General features: G+C 40.9%; 2 protein-coding genes across 2 annotated transcripts; one reads left to right on the forward strand and one right to left on the reverse strand.

Moving 5' to 3' along the window:
• Positions 1 to 345: 345 nt before the first annotated feature.
• Positions 346 to 5,387, reverse strand: LOC129373129 (ubiquitin-conjugating enzyme E2 G1-like). Its single transcript, XM_055050904.1, has 6 exons — positions 5,222 to 5,387; positions 3,519 to 3,621; positions 3,330 to 3,427; positions 2,419 to 2,597; positions 2,184 to 2,293; positions 346 to 2,099 (listed from the first exon to the last, which is right to left on the reverse strand). Exons 1-5 carry the CDS (start codon positions 5,385 to 5,387, stop codon positions 2,207 to 2,209), a joined length of 633 nt encoding a protein of 210 aa, XP_054906879.1. The 3' UTR covers positions 346 to 2,099; positions 2,184 to 2,206.
• Positions 5,388 to 6,126: 739 nt separating this feature from the next.
• On the forward strand, positions 6,127 to 12,302 carry anapc7 (anaphase promoting complex subunit 7). Its single transcript, XM_055050927.1, has 11 exons — positions 6,127 to 6,330; positions 6,911 to 7,097; positions 7,714 to 7,833; positions 8,043 to 8,154; positions 8,744 to 8,897; positions 8,974 to 9,116; positions 9,769 to 9,886; positions 10,011 to 10,207; positions 10,291 to 10,515; positions 10,624 to 10,774; positions 11,207 to 12,302. The coding sequence occupies exons 1-11, from the start codon at positions 6,230 to 6,232 to the stop codon at positions 11,394 to 11,396; spliced, it is 1,698 nt and encodes a 565-aa protein (XP_054906902.1). The 5' UTR covers positions 6,127 to 6,229; the 3' UTR covers positions 11,397 to 12,302.
• Positions 12,303 to 12,842: the final 540 nt, after the last annotated feature.

Below are 12,842 nucleotides of genomic sequence, written 5' to 3' on the forward strand. Positions count from 1 at the left end.
TGCACATCTGTTAGATTCAGCAACAGACATGCAAATGAACCTAATCAGAAATCGGTTTCAAATACTAGAGGACTTGCATTAACTCGGGGAGGATGCTGCTGCTGGGTCACCTTATCAAAACGCCGCCAGACTTGTTTTTTCACAGACGTTTCTTTTTCCAGGTCCTTCACAACTCCTCATCATAAGAAACGATCCCAACAATCCCGTCGGAGGTCGTCGATGTCTGCTCCTGAAACGTGACTTTTTTTGACTAGCTTCCAATTACCGAGCAGAAGTCTGACATGCTTTCAGCCCCACGATGTGTTGGCATTCCTAATATGAAGCAAAAAGTACCACGAGGGCCACTCGGTTTACACACTTTATTGAGCAACATGTCCAATATACATTGCATTGACACAAAATGGAACAAAACACTAAAAAAGAAAGAAAAAAAAAGAAAGGAAAAAAAAAACGAACAGCAACCTACAAGAAACAAATAGCGGCGCCCTTGGTGGATTACCTGGACACATTACCATTTTCAGAGGGTATTGCTAAATGACGTTTCAAAACGCTCCGCATCTGTGCCAATACAGTGAACACCGGTCAGAGGAGGTCATGGTGGGTCTGAAAGGGTCTCAAGTGAAAATGCTAATGTCGACAGCAGTGATGCGACCATTATGTCTGCATAAATGTATGAACTATACATGTCACGAGCAGCCAGAGCGCACCGACAGAGGTTTCCTGTCTTAAACGTAACCTTAACTCCTTGACGTCTGGTCAGCTGTCTGACCTCACAACGGATGTTAATCATGGCTATCAGTCTGTTATCAACCAGAATACGCATTTTGAAGTTTGTTTTTTTCTAGGCTGTGCTCAGTGAAATATGGAGAATGCGTGTGAACTTCACTGGATTTTAATGTCTCCAATCGTGGAACCCAACAATGTTCCATGATGATAATAGAAACTTTGGACAGAAGAAAGGAAAAGAGATTTATTCAAGAATCTAAATCCAGATGTGAATGCGATTTAATCCAAGCACTAATAAAATAAAAAAATAAAAAATGTGTCGTGGAAAAACACAACCACTAATCCAACGGAACAATGGAGCCTCTAAAATCACGAGCCTTTCCTCTACAGATCAACAACTCGACCATAAAGCCGCTCAAATTAGTTGTGTCAAAATGAGGTAATAACCAGTTCACCACAAGTAGAATATTCACAATGTAAGCTGCTTCTGTTTTAAAAATCTGGCCATGATTTATTCCAAATCTACGATGACTCACAGGTGACTCTAGGGATCCACCTTACTGACTGCCATTCGACACCTTTAAGAAGCCTGATCCTGAGAAGTTGGCACAAACCTTCCATCTGTACCGTCTGCTGCGCCTCACCAAGTTAACATATCATTAAAAAGAAGAACTCAAATTAATGTGAGTTGTCCAAAAAAAATAAATAAAAATCCCAACAAAGAATGAACAACAACAGAGCTATCTAAATGGACTATGCACATTGGAGGGGCATGGCTTTGAACATCTCTAACATTAGAAGAAAAACACCATCGGGAGGCAGTTTCTCAGGAAATGGGTACAAACCCCCAGGGTCGCACTAAAACTTCTCCTGTTTCTTTAAACAAAGAGCCAACAGAGAAAAAGTGACGCCAACAAAAAGGCAACGGTGATTCGACGACAGGTTGGGAAAAATAAACCACACCCACTAACAGAACATGTCGGGTCGACGACAATCGGGCCGGGGTTGGTGAAAGGAGGACAAACGGGCGGCCTAATGAGGACAGGCTTTTCTTTTCGGTCTACACAATCTAAATTGCATAAGAAACCTGGTATAAAGTAGAAACTGTTCAGCAGCAGATAAAAAAGCAAGTTCATTTACAGTAGTGACATATCTTACATCATTCTTTTTTTTTTTCCCCAAAATAAATTAAATTAAATATACAATTCCAGGAAGGAAACAGGATAATTTCGCTGGTAGTGTTCTCAAATTGGCTCATCTGGCAGACCGTTCACAGAAACGTGGTTGGGGTCCAACCGAATCCTTTGACTGGCAAAACAAAGGGTGCAAAAGCCTTTTTGCTGAAGTTTTCCCGCTGAAGGCATGTCCTTTAACTGCATAGAAGCAATTGTTAAGAGATCATTATTAATTTCCGATGTCATGGTTTATGCAAGACTCTTGTTAAACACTTCGCTCACCCTGGAATTTACAGCAGACCCCCCTAATCGAATGCCATCTCTTGACTTTTCCTTACGCAGCGAGCCACCTTCTTCTTGAATTCTCCATTTGGATCCTCCCTCCATTCTTTCTGTGGGAGCAACATTGCATTATTGAAACTCCAATGCTTCAGTTCTCCTTAACGACGGAGATCGTGAGATTTTGAAGACAAATACCGATACGGGGGTAGAGGGAAGGAAATGAAGCGCGACTCACCGCAGCATCCACGTTAGCTGGTGAATCGCTGTTTGGGTCTGCGAGCATGGAGATGACGCTGATCATGATTGTCTCTACAGTGTGGATCGGAAGCCAGCGCTCCTCTGGCTTCTCGTAACCAAACTTGTCTTCTCCTGGCTCGTGCAGAATTGAGATGCAAACATCCCCGTTCTTTGCAACTGTGAGGGAGCAGGAGGTGAGAACTGTTAAGGCTGTAGCATGTAACTTTTATAAAAACAAAAAGTATCTTTTTTTTTAATGCATTTGTTAAAACTGTCACCATGTGAAAACGTCAATCTCCTCCACCTCCTCCCTGAGTTATTACTGCCATCTAAAGAAATGCCCTGCTCCCGACCGAAACCAACCAATCGGAGCCAGGAGACGAACCTTGTGTACTCGCTGCTAAATTTGCTAATGGTACAGAAACAACCTACAGTTACATGAAAACCGCCGTCATTGGTAGTCGTGCTACCTAACTTAAGGATTCACAACAAGTTCTGCTAACTGTAGAGCAGCAGAGAGCAAAGGGGACGGGACAGAGGGGGTGAGCAACACTGAGACCCCCCTCTTGGCTCTGATTGGTTGCGTCTATCTAGACCTGATAGCAGTGGTGGGAAGTACAATTTTCATCTATCTGTACTTTAGTCAGTAGATTTTATCTTGGATACTTTCAACTTTTTTCAATGTTTGCTGTTTATTTGTACTTTTACTTAAGTACATTGTTCGAGTACTTTCTCCACCACTGCCTGGTAGAAGAAGACTGAGTATGTCTAATACCATACAACATGACGGATTCAACAAATATGACAACAAAAAAAAAGTAAGCGTTACGCACTGCAGCTTTAAATGAGGAAAATAGTTTGGATATTTAGCCACAAACCACACAATGATATCTTGAGAGGTGTCTTTACCATTTGGATGCCAAATTTCTGTGATGAATTTCATCTTTGGCGGCCGTAGCGGATAATCATAGGGAAAGGTTAGGTATGCCTTGAAAAATCCTCCTTCACTGCAAAACGAAAGAAAAAAAGAAAATGTAAAATAAATAATTCTGTCAGATCCCCCTCTCTTACCCCCCATTTCAATATGTTCTCACTTACAAAAGAGTATCTTGTGGACCAATTATCACAACTTCCCATTTGTATATGTCGTCATCGTCTATCAGGCCAGCTGAAAAGCCCTCTACTGGGTTCTTGTTGAGCTCTGGCAGGACACGGAAAAGTTTAGATATGAAAAGATAACGGTAAACTTGTATGGATTTTATCGCAGCTCCCAATTAACTTCATACCACACCAAACTCTTTCAAAATGATACTCAGTTTGTGAATGCTCAACATGGATGCTGCGATTATTTGGCTAAAGACTTTAAATGACTCTGCTAGATTATCAATAGGTCAGATAAAGACAAAACAGATTTTTCTTTGCCTCATTAAATGCATCAAAACTACTTAAAATTAAATTTGGTAAGTCAGGTCTCACAGGCAACCTTTTAATATTTGGCATCAGCCAAATATTTAAAAAAGTTAATTAGTGTTGAGGTGATATACAGATGTTCACAATAGTGAAGAGATCTATGTCAACTCATTGATTAATACAGTAAAATTTAGGGGTGCACTGATTGCACTTTTCTCACCAATTCCGATTTTGGTTGGTACCAGCTTTTTGTTTGAAATGTTGTCAATATATCAAGAAAGTTGCTTAATTGGCAACAATGGTGTGACTATTGTTGATTGTAAATGTGAAGACATGACCTGGTCGGCCACTTTGTCAGTCAAACCTCTTACGGGAAAAAAGAAAAAAACAGTGGTTGATTTTTAGGCCTTTGCCGAGGCTGATGACAGAGGTGGATAAGATCGGCTTCACATGTAAAAATTGGCCGATCTCCCAACATTAAGAAAATCGGTGCACCCCTAGTAAAATTATAATAAAAGTATGTCTTGACATTTTGGGCAATGAGGGGGAAAAAAATACATCAATCCCTAAAACCGATTATTGTAGCTTGAATTAAAACCCATTTCTTTAATTCCTGCAAAAATAGCCCATCATCGCCAAAACAGAAATTAAATCAGTATGCTGTTGATCTATAAACCTTGCCCTGAGTATTCTATATTTGAAACAGAGTTTAACCAGCCTGCTAACTGATGAGAAATATAGATGGTTTTTTTTCTATACATGTCACCCAGCTCCATTCCAGCAGAGATCCAAATGTTCGGCATCATCATGAAAAATCACATGCCCTTCCAAATAAACTGGTTACAAGAACATCAAGGGTCAAACTAATACATTTAACAGCATCATAGCCCCAGATTAGTAAGGAATATGACCTTAAATATGCAAAATAAGAGTCTGTATTGATTTCTATGAATTGTTTACAGAAGTAGTGACGTGTGCTCCGATAGAAGGATCGGACTACTTGCAACTATAATTAGCCTTATGAGTGATCAAGGCATGAGATGTTCTTGGATTGATTATTCCTTTGTTCTATCTGACAACTAATACCAAACTAGCTAGCAGCTAGCAAGGTCCTCGGTACGAGTATGTACTAGTGAAGGTGGTTATTTTGTCATTTTTAGTTCTAAATTTATGGGTTGAATCGTAAAAGTGATTAGCTAACCAAAGCAGCTTAGCAACACGCTGAGGTGTATTGATAAAGGCAGCCAGCCTTCATGCTGCTGTGTTAGCTCCCCGAGCTCAGTCCTATGGCGTAAAAACAGCGTTCCTGGTAGCTTACAGAAAAGCTAACGTTAGCGCAGCGGTTACACACATAACCTTTGCTTCACAGTCAAGACTAATACTTATATTACCTGCTAATTGTTTTCGAAGAAGTAATGCTGATTGTTCGGTCATGGTACGCGAACGGAACCGAAGGAAAACACTGTCTGTAGACAAACACCTTCGGAAAAGCAGAGCTAAAACTGGGACAGGAACGAGGCGCTGCGCTGCCAACTGCTGGCTGTTTAGACACAACATGCATCTGATGGATGGGAAGTGTGCGCATGCGCGACTTTATATGCCCAAAAAAATACATTGATTTCTAAGAAAATTTTTTTTACAAGTTCTTGTCCGCTGAGGTGTACCAGAAGCAGTGTTTTCTATCCTGGACCAGCTCTCTTAAACCTTCCCGACTCCTGATTAGTATGACACATGGTGCAGGTTTTGGCAAAGGCATTTGCATTGTTCACCATGTTCATATTTTTGGCTGTTTGCATTTACTGCTGGGTACAAAAAATAAGCGAATTTCAACTTAGCACAAGATAAAATTTACATAGTTAGTAGAATATATAATTATTTTTTTCGCGAGGAGTTAAAATGTACTTATTTTGTACTCACAAATAAATAAATAGACATGTTACAAAATAAACATGGATATAAGACATAATAAAAATAAGATAAAAAAACAACAACAACAACAACAAATATATATATATTCAATTTCTTTCGGAGCGTTTGACATTTTTAGCTTTTATAAGATGCATTCAGATCTATCGGAAAGAACACTCACAACCTCTACTCCGTTAAAAAAGCATTAATAAGAACACAAAACTTGTCAACTTTAAAAAAATTGCAGTAAAGTAAATAAAAAATAGTGTGCGAACTACAGTTAACAAAATACTTAAGACAGTATATATATATTTTTTGCGGCTGTAGAAAAATACGAGCTGGTCAGGTGTACCAGAAGGCAGCAGTAGACGGAAGGAAGGCTGAGCGGCGCCATATTTAATACATCCGATGCTAGCCACCCTTAGCTGTTAGCTGACAGAAACTTTAAACTGGACACGGAAAGGTTCAGCAAGCCCTCACTTTTCTCCAAAATGAATGTAGTGGATCATGTTCGGGATATGGCTGCAGCTGGCCTTTACTCCAATGTCCGCATATTGAGCAGTTTGTTGCTGACGATGAGTAATAATAACCCGTGAGTAATATCAAGTCAGTAATATCAGTGTGGGGCCCGTCTAGTTCCTGACAAGTGTGCTTCCACACTAATATCGCTGTGTTTTCTCTCCCCGGTGGGGGCAGTCTAACGCCAACTAACAGTAATGATTGTGTCTTTTACAGAGCCGTATTTTGATTATAACATCACGAAATTGGGTCGGGAAATGATTCTAAATCACGGAGGTGCGTGTAGGTCCCAAGATATAGCCGTATGCAGGCTCTGAAACGTAACGATGTTTCTAGCAGTTAAAACATCCGAGGTCGTTCGACATTTATTCTGCTGATATTTGTCCAATTTCCTCATTTAGTCCTTATATTTTACGGTGATTACCTTAACGGTAACTTGACTGGAATAATTATTTACCAAGACAGACAGTAGTAAAGCAATAAAAATAACTTTTACTCTTTGCTACAGTATTTATTATGCTAGCAGCATCTTGCATAGACCGAATTGGTTGCTTTTCTCCCATGTCATGTCAATATAAATTGCTTAAAATGTATTCTAGTATATTGTTTTGATGCATGGCTGAAATAATCTCTGTGTGTGTGTGTAATTCCAGAGAGCTGTTCTCACCGGCCCAGAAGTACCAGCTGTTGGTTTACCATGCTGATGCCATCTTCCATGACAAGGAATACCGCAATGCTGCCTGCAAATACAGCATGGCTCTTCAGCAGAAGAAGGTGCTCAACAAAACATCCAAGGTTCGAACCTCAACTGGTGGAGCTGCTGCCAACATCCAGGCACAGGTTAGTTTTTGTATTGTTGGCACCTTGTGGTGTATTGTTCAGTGTTTCCCCCCAGACTTACAGTGTATTGTAAGTCTGGCGGGCCACCAGGCTTGCAATAGAAATTTCGTTGAATCCTGTTCAATGACAATAAATGCTATTCTATTCTTCTATTCTTTACTTGTGCCCCACCAAATTCGCCATTATTTATTTACCCAAGTCTTTTTTTTAAATGTTTGCATTTTTTAAAAGATTTTACAGTAGGTGTAATCTTTCAGTGACACATAATTATCAAGTGATATTTTCAAATTTCCTGTCGACTTTAAACATTTTTTAGCTGAAAAACACGACGGAGCGCTGGATGAATGACCCCCCCTAAGAGCCAACCACTGGGCTTAGCAGGTTTTCTGGGGGGGAAACCATGTTGTTACCACATCTGATGTCCAGTGTGTTGTTAGAATTATGGGTGAAAGACATAACGTATGAGTCAGTGAGCTTTAAAAGGAACCTCTCTGTCATGGAACCTGCTGCATTTTAATGAATTAGTTTAATTAATTAAATTATTACAGCTGTCCCAGGTGCTGTGACGTTCAGCAGAAACTTATTAGTTGCTTTATAATTTTTTTTTCCCTTTCAGAGTTTGCCGTCAGAAATCGAGGTAAAGTACAAGATAGCTGAATGCTACACCATACTGAAACTGGATAAAGACGCTATCGCTGTTCTGGACGGGATCCCATCAAGACAAAGGACCCCAAAGGTAGAGTTGCTCCCTTTTGATTGGAGAATCGACTGTGTTGTTGTCAGAAATGCAGCTGCATCATAACAGAAAATGCTGCAGAGCTCTTGATATGATAAATTGAGTGTATTGTTTGCTTCAATGTTTTTGTGGAGCGCTGTCTAATATTGTTGCGATTCTGTTGGTTTTTTTTTTTTTTTTTTTTTGCTTTTTTTTTTTCCCGTCCTCAGATCAACATGATGCTGGCTAACCTGTACAGGAAAGCCGGACAGGAACGCTCGGCCGTGACGAGCTACAAAGAGGTGCTCAGACAGTGTCCGCTCGCCTTGGACGCCATCATCGGTACGCACAGATATTCACATACGCAGCTTCGGCTTTATATCGGTGACATTTCCAGTTTGGTCAGGATCATAAAAATCCTTCTTATTGGCATTTGGTTGTAAACATACCAGATGCTTAGTGAACGCATATAAAAACACCTGACCCTCCCTCTGCAGCACTATCTGCATTTCAGTTCATCATATAACTCCTCAATTTGACATTTCGAAAATAAATTTCTTTGATGGAGTTTGAGACAACTTTTTTTTAAAAATTTTATGTCTTGTCGTGTGAACAAATGTATTGGTGTTTTTATTTTCTATTGTGCATCATATTTAATCTAAACATCACAATTGGGAAATTCTTTTTTTTTTTTTGAACATTAAAGGGATATTGACAAAGTTTTCCGCACATCTGTAATGGAAGCACAGCTACTGTGTTGTATGAAGGTTTATCCGTAAAGGAGACAAACCTTTGTTTCATATTTTCTTCTCTACGCTCAAAGTTTTCACCCTGATCCAACTGCTTGGATTTAGTTGATGAGTTGATGTTGAAAATCAAATCTTAAGCGTCTCTCTCTTCCTTTGTCTCTCTCTCTCTCTCTCTCCTCCAGGTCTTCTCTCTCTGTCAGTGAAAGGAGCGGAGGTCGCCTCCATGACCATGGATGTGATCCAGAATCTCCCCAACCTGGACTGGCTCTCTGTGTGGATCAAAGCGTACGCCTTCATCCACGCCGGGGACAACCAGAGAGCCATCAACACTATCTGGTGAGAACGGGTTTGACGTTTCCTCCCAGCTGGCCAACTTCCCCCCGCCTCCCTAATATGAAGGGTTCTCCTTCAGCTCTCTAGAGAAGAAGTCACTGCTGCGGGACAACGTGGACCTCCTGGTGAGCCTGGCCGACGTCTACTTCAGGGCAGGCGACACCAAGAACGCCATTCTTAAATTTGAACAAGCTCAGATGCTGGACCCGTACCTCATCAAAGGTGTGAAACATTACATCTCCATTTCATTCACCATCGGCTCAAACGATTAATCGGCTATTGAAATAATTGTCAACTAATTTAGTAATTGATTTATCACTAACCGGAGTGTACAGAGCAGTAATTAAGCCAAAAATGTCTGGAAATACCTACATTTTGCATTTAAAGTAGAAAAAAAAGACACTTTTTCTATAAATATGTTCTATCCAAAATTCCTCAATGACATCATCATAGCAACACCTGGTTCAAATTCTGTAAGAAAAGGGAAAAAAAGCACCTTTTGCTTTCCATTTATTAATTGGTTAATTCAAACCTAGTCAAAAGTTAGACCTGCACTGTATTCATGTTCAGGCAAGTAGAAATATAGATTTTTAGCTGCGTCATTTCGCTATAAATGATCAATGGTTCTCTACTGGAATGATGTGTTGCTGCACTTTAGGCAGTAAGATGTTTATTTTCTTATTTAAAATTAATTGTTTATTTACTTCTATTAATGTTTTTCTATTATTCCATTAAAAAAAGGCTTCATGAAATATCTGCAGAATGTGCCGTTTTCTTTTTTTTTTTTTTTTTACATGATTAATCGTCCGAATAACCGATTAATTGAAACAATCGTGAGTTGTGGTCTTGAGCAGCTGCTTCTTCGGACTTGCAGGTATGGATGTCTACGGCTACCTGATGGCCCGGGAGGGACACCTGGAAGACGTGGAAGTCCTGGGAGGACGGTTGTTTAATATTTCTGACCAACACGCTGAACCCTGGGTGATCTCTGGGTGAGTCTTTGAACACACCTTCGTCCCTTAAATCAACATGGGAGTCGATTTAAGGCATCGTCAGCCTCATTTGGTGACGGTGTTTTCTGCGGTGTAGGTTTTTAAATGTGTGTGTGTTGTTCAGCTGCCACAGCTTTTACAGCAAGCGCTACTCCAGAGCCCTCTACTTGGGGGCCAAAGCCATCCAGCTGAACAGCAACAGCGTCCAGGCCCTACTCCTGAAGGGGGCAGCACTGAGGAACATGGGCCGAGTTCAGGAGGCCATCATCCACTTCAGAGAGGCCATGCGGTTAGCGCCTTGCAGGCTGGACTGCTATGAAGGTGCGGCTTTGCTTGTCTAACTTCCGTCAGACGGTCCGGGTGTTTTGGGAGGAGAGTATTTCTGATTCGTTCAACACCTTCAGGTCTGATCGACTGCTACCTGGCGTCCAATGGGATTCGAGAAGCGATGGGCATGGCGAACAATATCTATAAGACTCTGGGGGCCAACGCACAGACTCTGACCATCCTGGCCACGGTGTGCCTGGAAGACCCGGTGACTCAGGAGAAAGCCAAAGCTCTGCTGGACAAGGCCCTCGCTCAGAGGCCCGACTACACCAAGGCTGTGGTGAAGAAGGCCGAGCTGCTCAGTGCGTCTCGCTGCCACACAAACCTTAGACTGCACGTAGGACGTTAAATCAGTTTAGAACACGACAGGGTCGTCTCCACACTAATGGAATCATTCTCTGTTTGTGAAGATCGGGAACAGAAATACGAAGAAGGGATCGCGCTCCTGCGGAATGCGCTGGCCAATCAAAGCGACTGCGTCCTGCACAGAATGCTGGGAGATTTCCTGGTGGCAGTCAATGATTATCAAGAGGCTATGGACCAATACAGCATCGCTTTGAGGTAATTTATATTTTTCATCCCCCACAAAATGTTTAATTGTGTAGCACATTTCATCAACAAGACAGTTGATGACACCATTACAGACGTAGTATAAATTTAAAAGGGTCTGAAGAAGTGTGTGTGTGTGTGTGTGTGTGTGTGTGTGTGTGTGTGTGTGTGTGTGTGTGTGTGTGTGTGTGTGTGTGTGTGTGTGTGTGTGTGTGTGTGTGAGAATCTCAAGCTGTATTGAAGAGTTTGGTCTAACAGGCCTTAACTCTGAGCTTTAAATAATAAAAAAACAAAAAAATGTGCAGAATTTGGTAAAAATGTATGGTTAGCTAACATACTGCCAGTAGCATGTGGGCTATCATTAGCATGTTTACCTTCATTAAGGTACTACAGATATTAAAACTCAGAGTTGTGTATTTTTAACTCTTAGTGTTGTTCTTCCAGCTTGGATCCTAATGACCAGAAGTCGTTGGAGGGCATGCAGAAAATGGAGAAGGAGGAGAGCCCCACGGACGCCACGGTGGAGCTGGACGGCGACGACATGGAGGGCAGCGGGGAGGACGGCGATCTGGAGGGCAGCGACAGCGAAGCGGCTCAGTGGGCCGACCAGGAGCAGTGGTTTGGGATGCAGTGACCCAAGGGTCATAGAGGAGCCCTCAGTTAGCACACCAGAAGCCTTCAGTCGCTGCAGTAGTTAAACTCCCACCCCGCCCCCTGGTGGCACCCAGGAGGTGGTGCAGCTGCTGGTTTCTTAGAAGACCCTGGTTGAAGCAGTTTGCAGAGAATAAAACACTGATCAACCTTTGAACCCTGAGGTTTCTGTTGCTGTACTTTACTTCATAGAGCTGCTGCTCACTTCTACTGAGATTCTGCATAATGCAGAGCTGAAAAGCCAAAACCGTTTCCCCATCGTTCTGCCAACGTCACCAGCTTCAGTCAGAGGCTGCTTGAGCTTTATTTACCCGTTCCAGTCACTGCAGCGGTTTAAGAAAAGCACCCGGCATCCAAACACACAGAAAATCAGCAGATCTTTCAGTTTGTAGCAAGAAATGTAAAGAAAAAAGAAATGACATCTTTTTAGTCTCTAAATTATCATATGTTAGCTTTTCTGTACTGTACAAAACTAAAGCTAACTATTAAACTGCAGTCTGCTCTATTCCGAGGCGTTTTCAGGTTGTTAAACGATAGACGCGTATGTTCTAAAAATATTATTTTTTTTTTTTTGAGTCTGACCTGATGTCCACAGTGCCACACCAAGACATGTCAATATGCCTGGAGTTTGTGACGATTTTTAATATTTTGGCTGCTTTTTATACATTTCTTTTTTTGTCTAATATCAATTTCAAATATTTTATGGGTTTTGCCATAATAAATGTGCTCTGTGTGTTTTGACTGTACTAAGAAAAAAAAAGGAAAATAAGCCCATAGTCAGCTGATTGCATTGTAAAGTTTCCCTAAACAAGCATATAAGTGAAATGTTTATATTTTTGTACATATTTTAATAAATGTATAATAAACCTTGTAAAGATTCTGGCATGCATTTAACCGTCTTCTTCCTTGTGTTGGATCTCATAAAAACTAATATCTGTCTGGAGCCTAAAGCTCTAAGAGAATGAAGAAAACACAGTAAACACTTTATCGTCACTGGAAGCACATTACCCTGTTCTAACACAGGGTAATGTATGTTACAATATATATATATATATATATATATATATATATATATATATATATATATATATAATCTACTGTAGCAAAAGATAAATTGAGAAAAAAAATTCTGGTCGAAGTTGACATTTTGGAATTATTTGTGTGTCTTTTTTAGTCTTGCACATAAAATGACGTTTTTCCATCTGATGACATCATCAGTTACTCAGTATTTAAGCAGTCTATCTAGAAATGCTTTTTTTTTACTGGATGGCTACGTTTTTATTTGTTCTTCAGTATGATTTCTGGCTCCTCTCCCTACCTGCTGTACTTCAGACTCTGATATCCGCTGGTTGTGTTGCTGCTGTGCTGGGTTCAGATCCCAGCCTGGAGTCTTTCTGTGTGAGGCTGGAATTCGTTGAGCAAAAGCAAA

Source organism: Poeciliopsis prolifica, unplaced genomic scaffold, assembly GCF_027474105.1.
Source record: "Poeciliopsis prolifica strain line A6 unplaced genomic scaffold, Auburn_PproV2 SCAFFOLD031, whole genome shotgun sequence".
Taxonomy (NCBI): Eukaryota; Metazoa; Chordata; class Actinopteri; order Cyprinodontiformes; family Poeciliidae; genus Poeciliopsis; species Poeciliopsis prolifica.

What these genes read in the sequence shown, in the direction of transcription:
- LOC129373129 (XM_055050904.1), bottom strand. Translation starts at nt 5,387, where the DNA reads ATGTTGTGTCTAAACAGCCAGCAGTTGGCAGCGCAGCGCCTCGTTCCT. An exon ending in TCTTCGAAAACAATTAGCAG is followed by an intron (nt 3,622 to 5,221) that starts GTAATATAAGTA and finishes GTGTCCTGCCAG; the next exon opens with AGCTCAACAAGAACCCAGTA. An exon ending in AGAAATTTGGCATCCAAATG is followed by an intron (nt 2,598 to 3,329) that starts GTAAAGACACCT and finishes GCTCCCTCACAG; the next exon opens with TTGCAAAGAACGGGGATGTT.
- anapc7 (XM_055050927.1), top strand. Translation starts at nt 6,230, where the DNA reads ATGAATGTAGTGGATCATGTTCGGGATATGGCTGCAGCTGGCCTTTAC. An exon ending in GAAGAAGGCCGAGCTGCTCA is followed by an intron (nt 10,516 to 10,623) that starts GTGCGTCTCGCT and finishes CTGTTTGTGAAG; the next exon opens with ATCGGGAACAGAAATACGAA. An exon ending in CAATACAGCATCGCTTTGAG is followed by an intron (nt 10,775 to 11,206) that starts GTAATTTATATT and finishes TTGTTCTTCCAG; the next exon opens with CTTGGATCCTAATGACCAGA.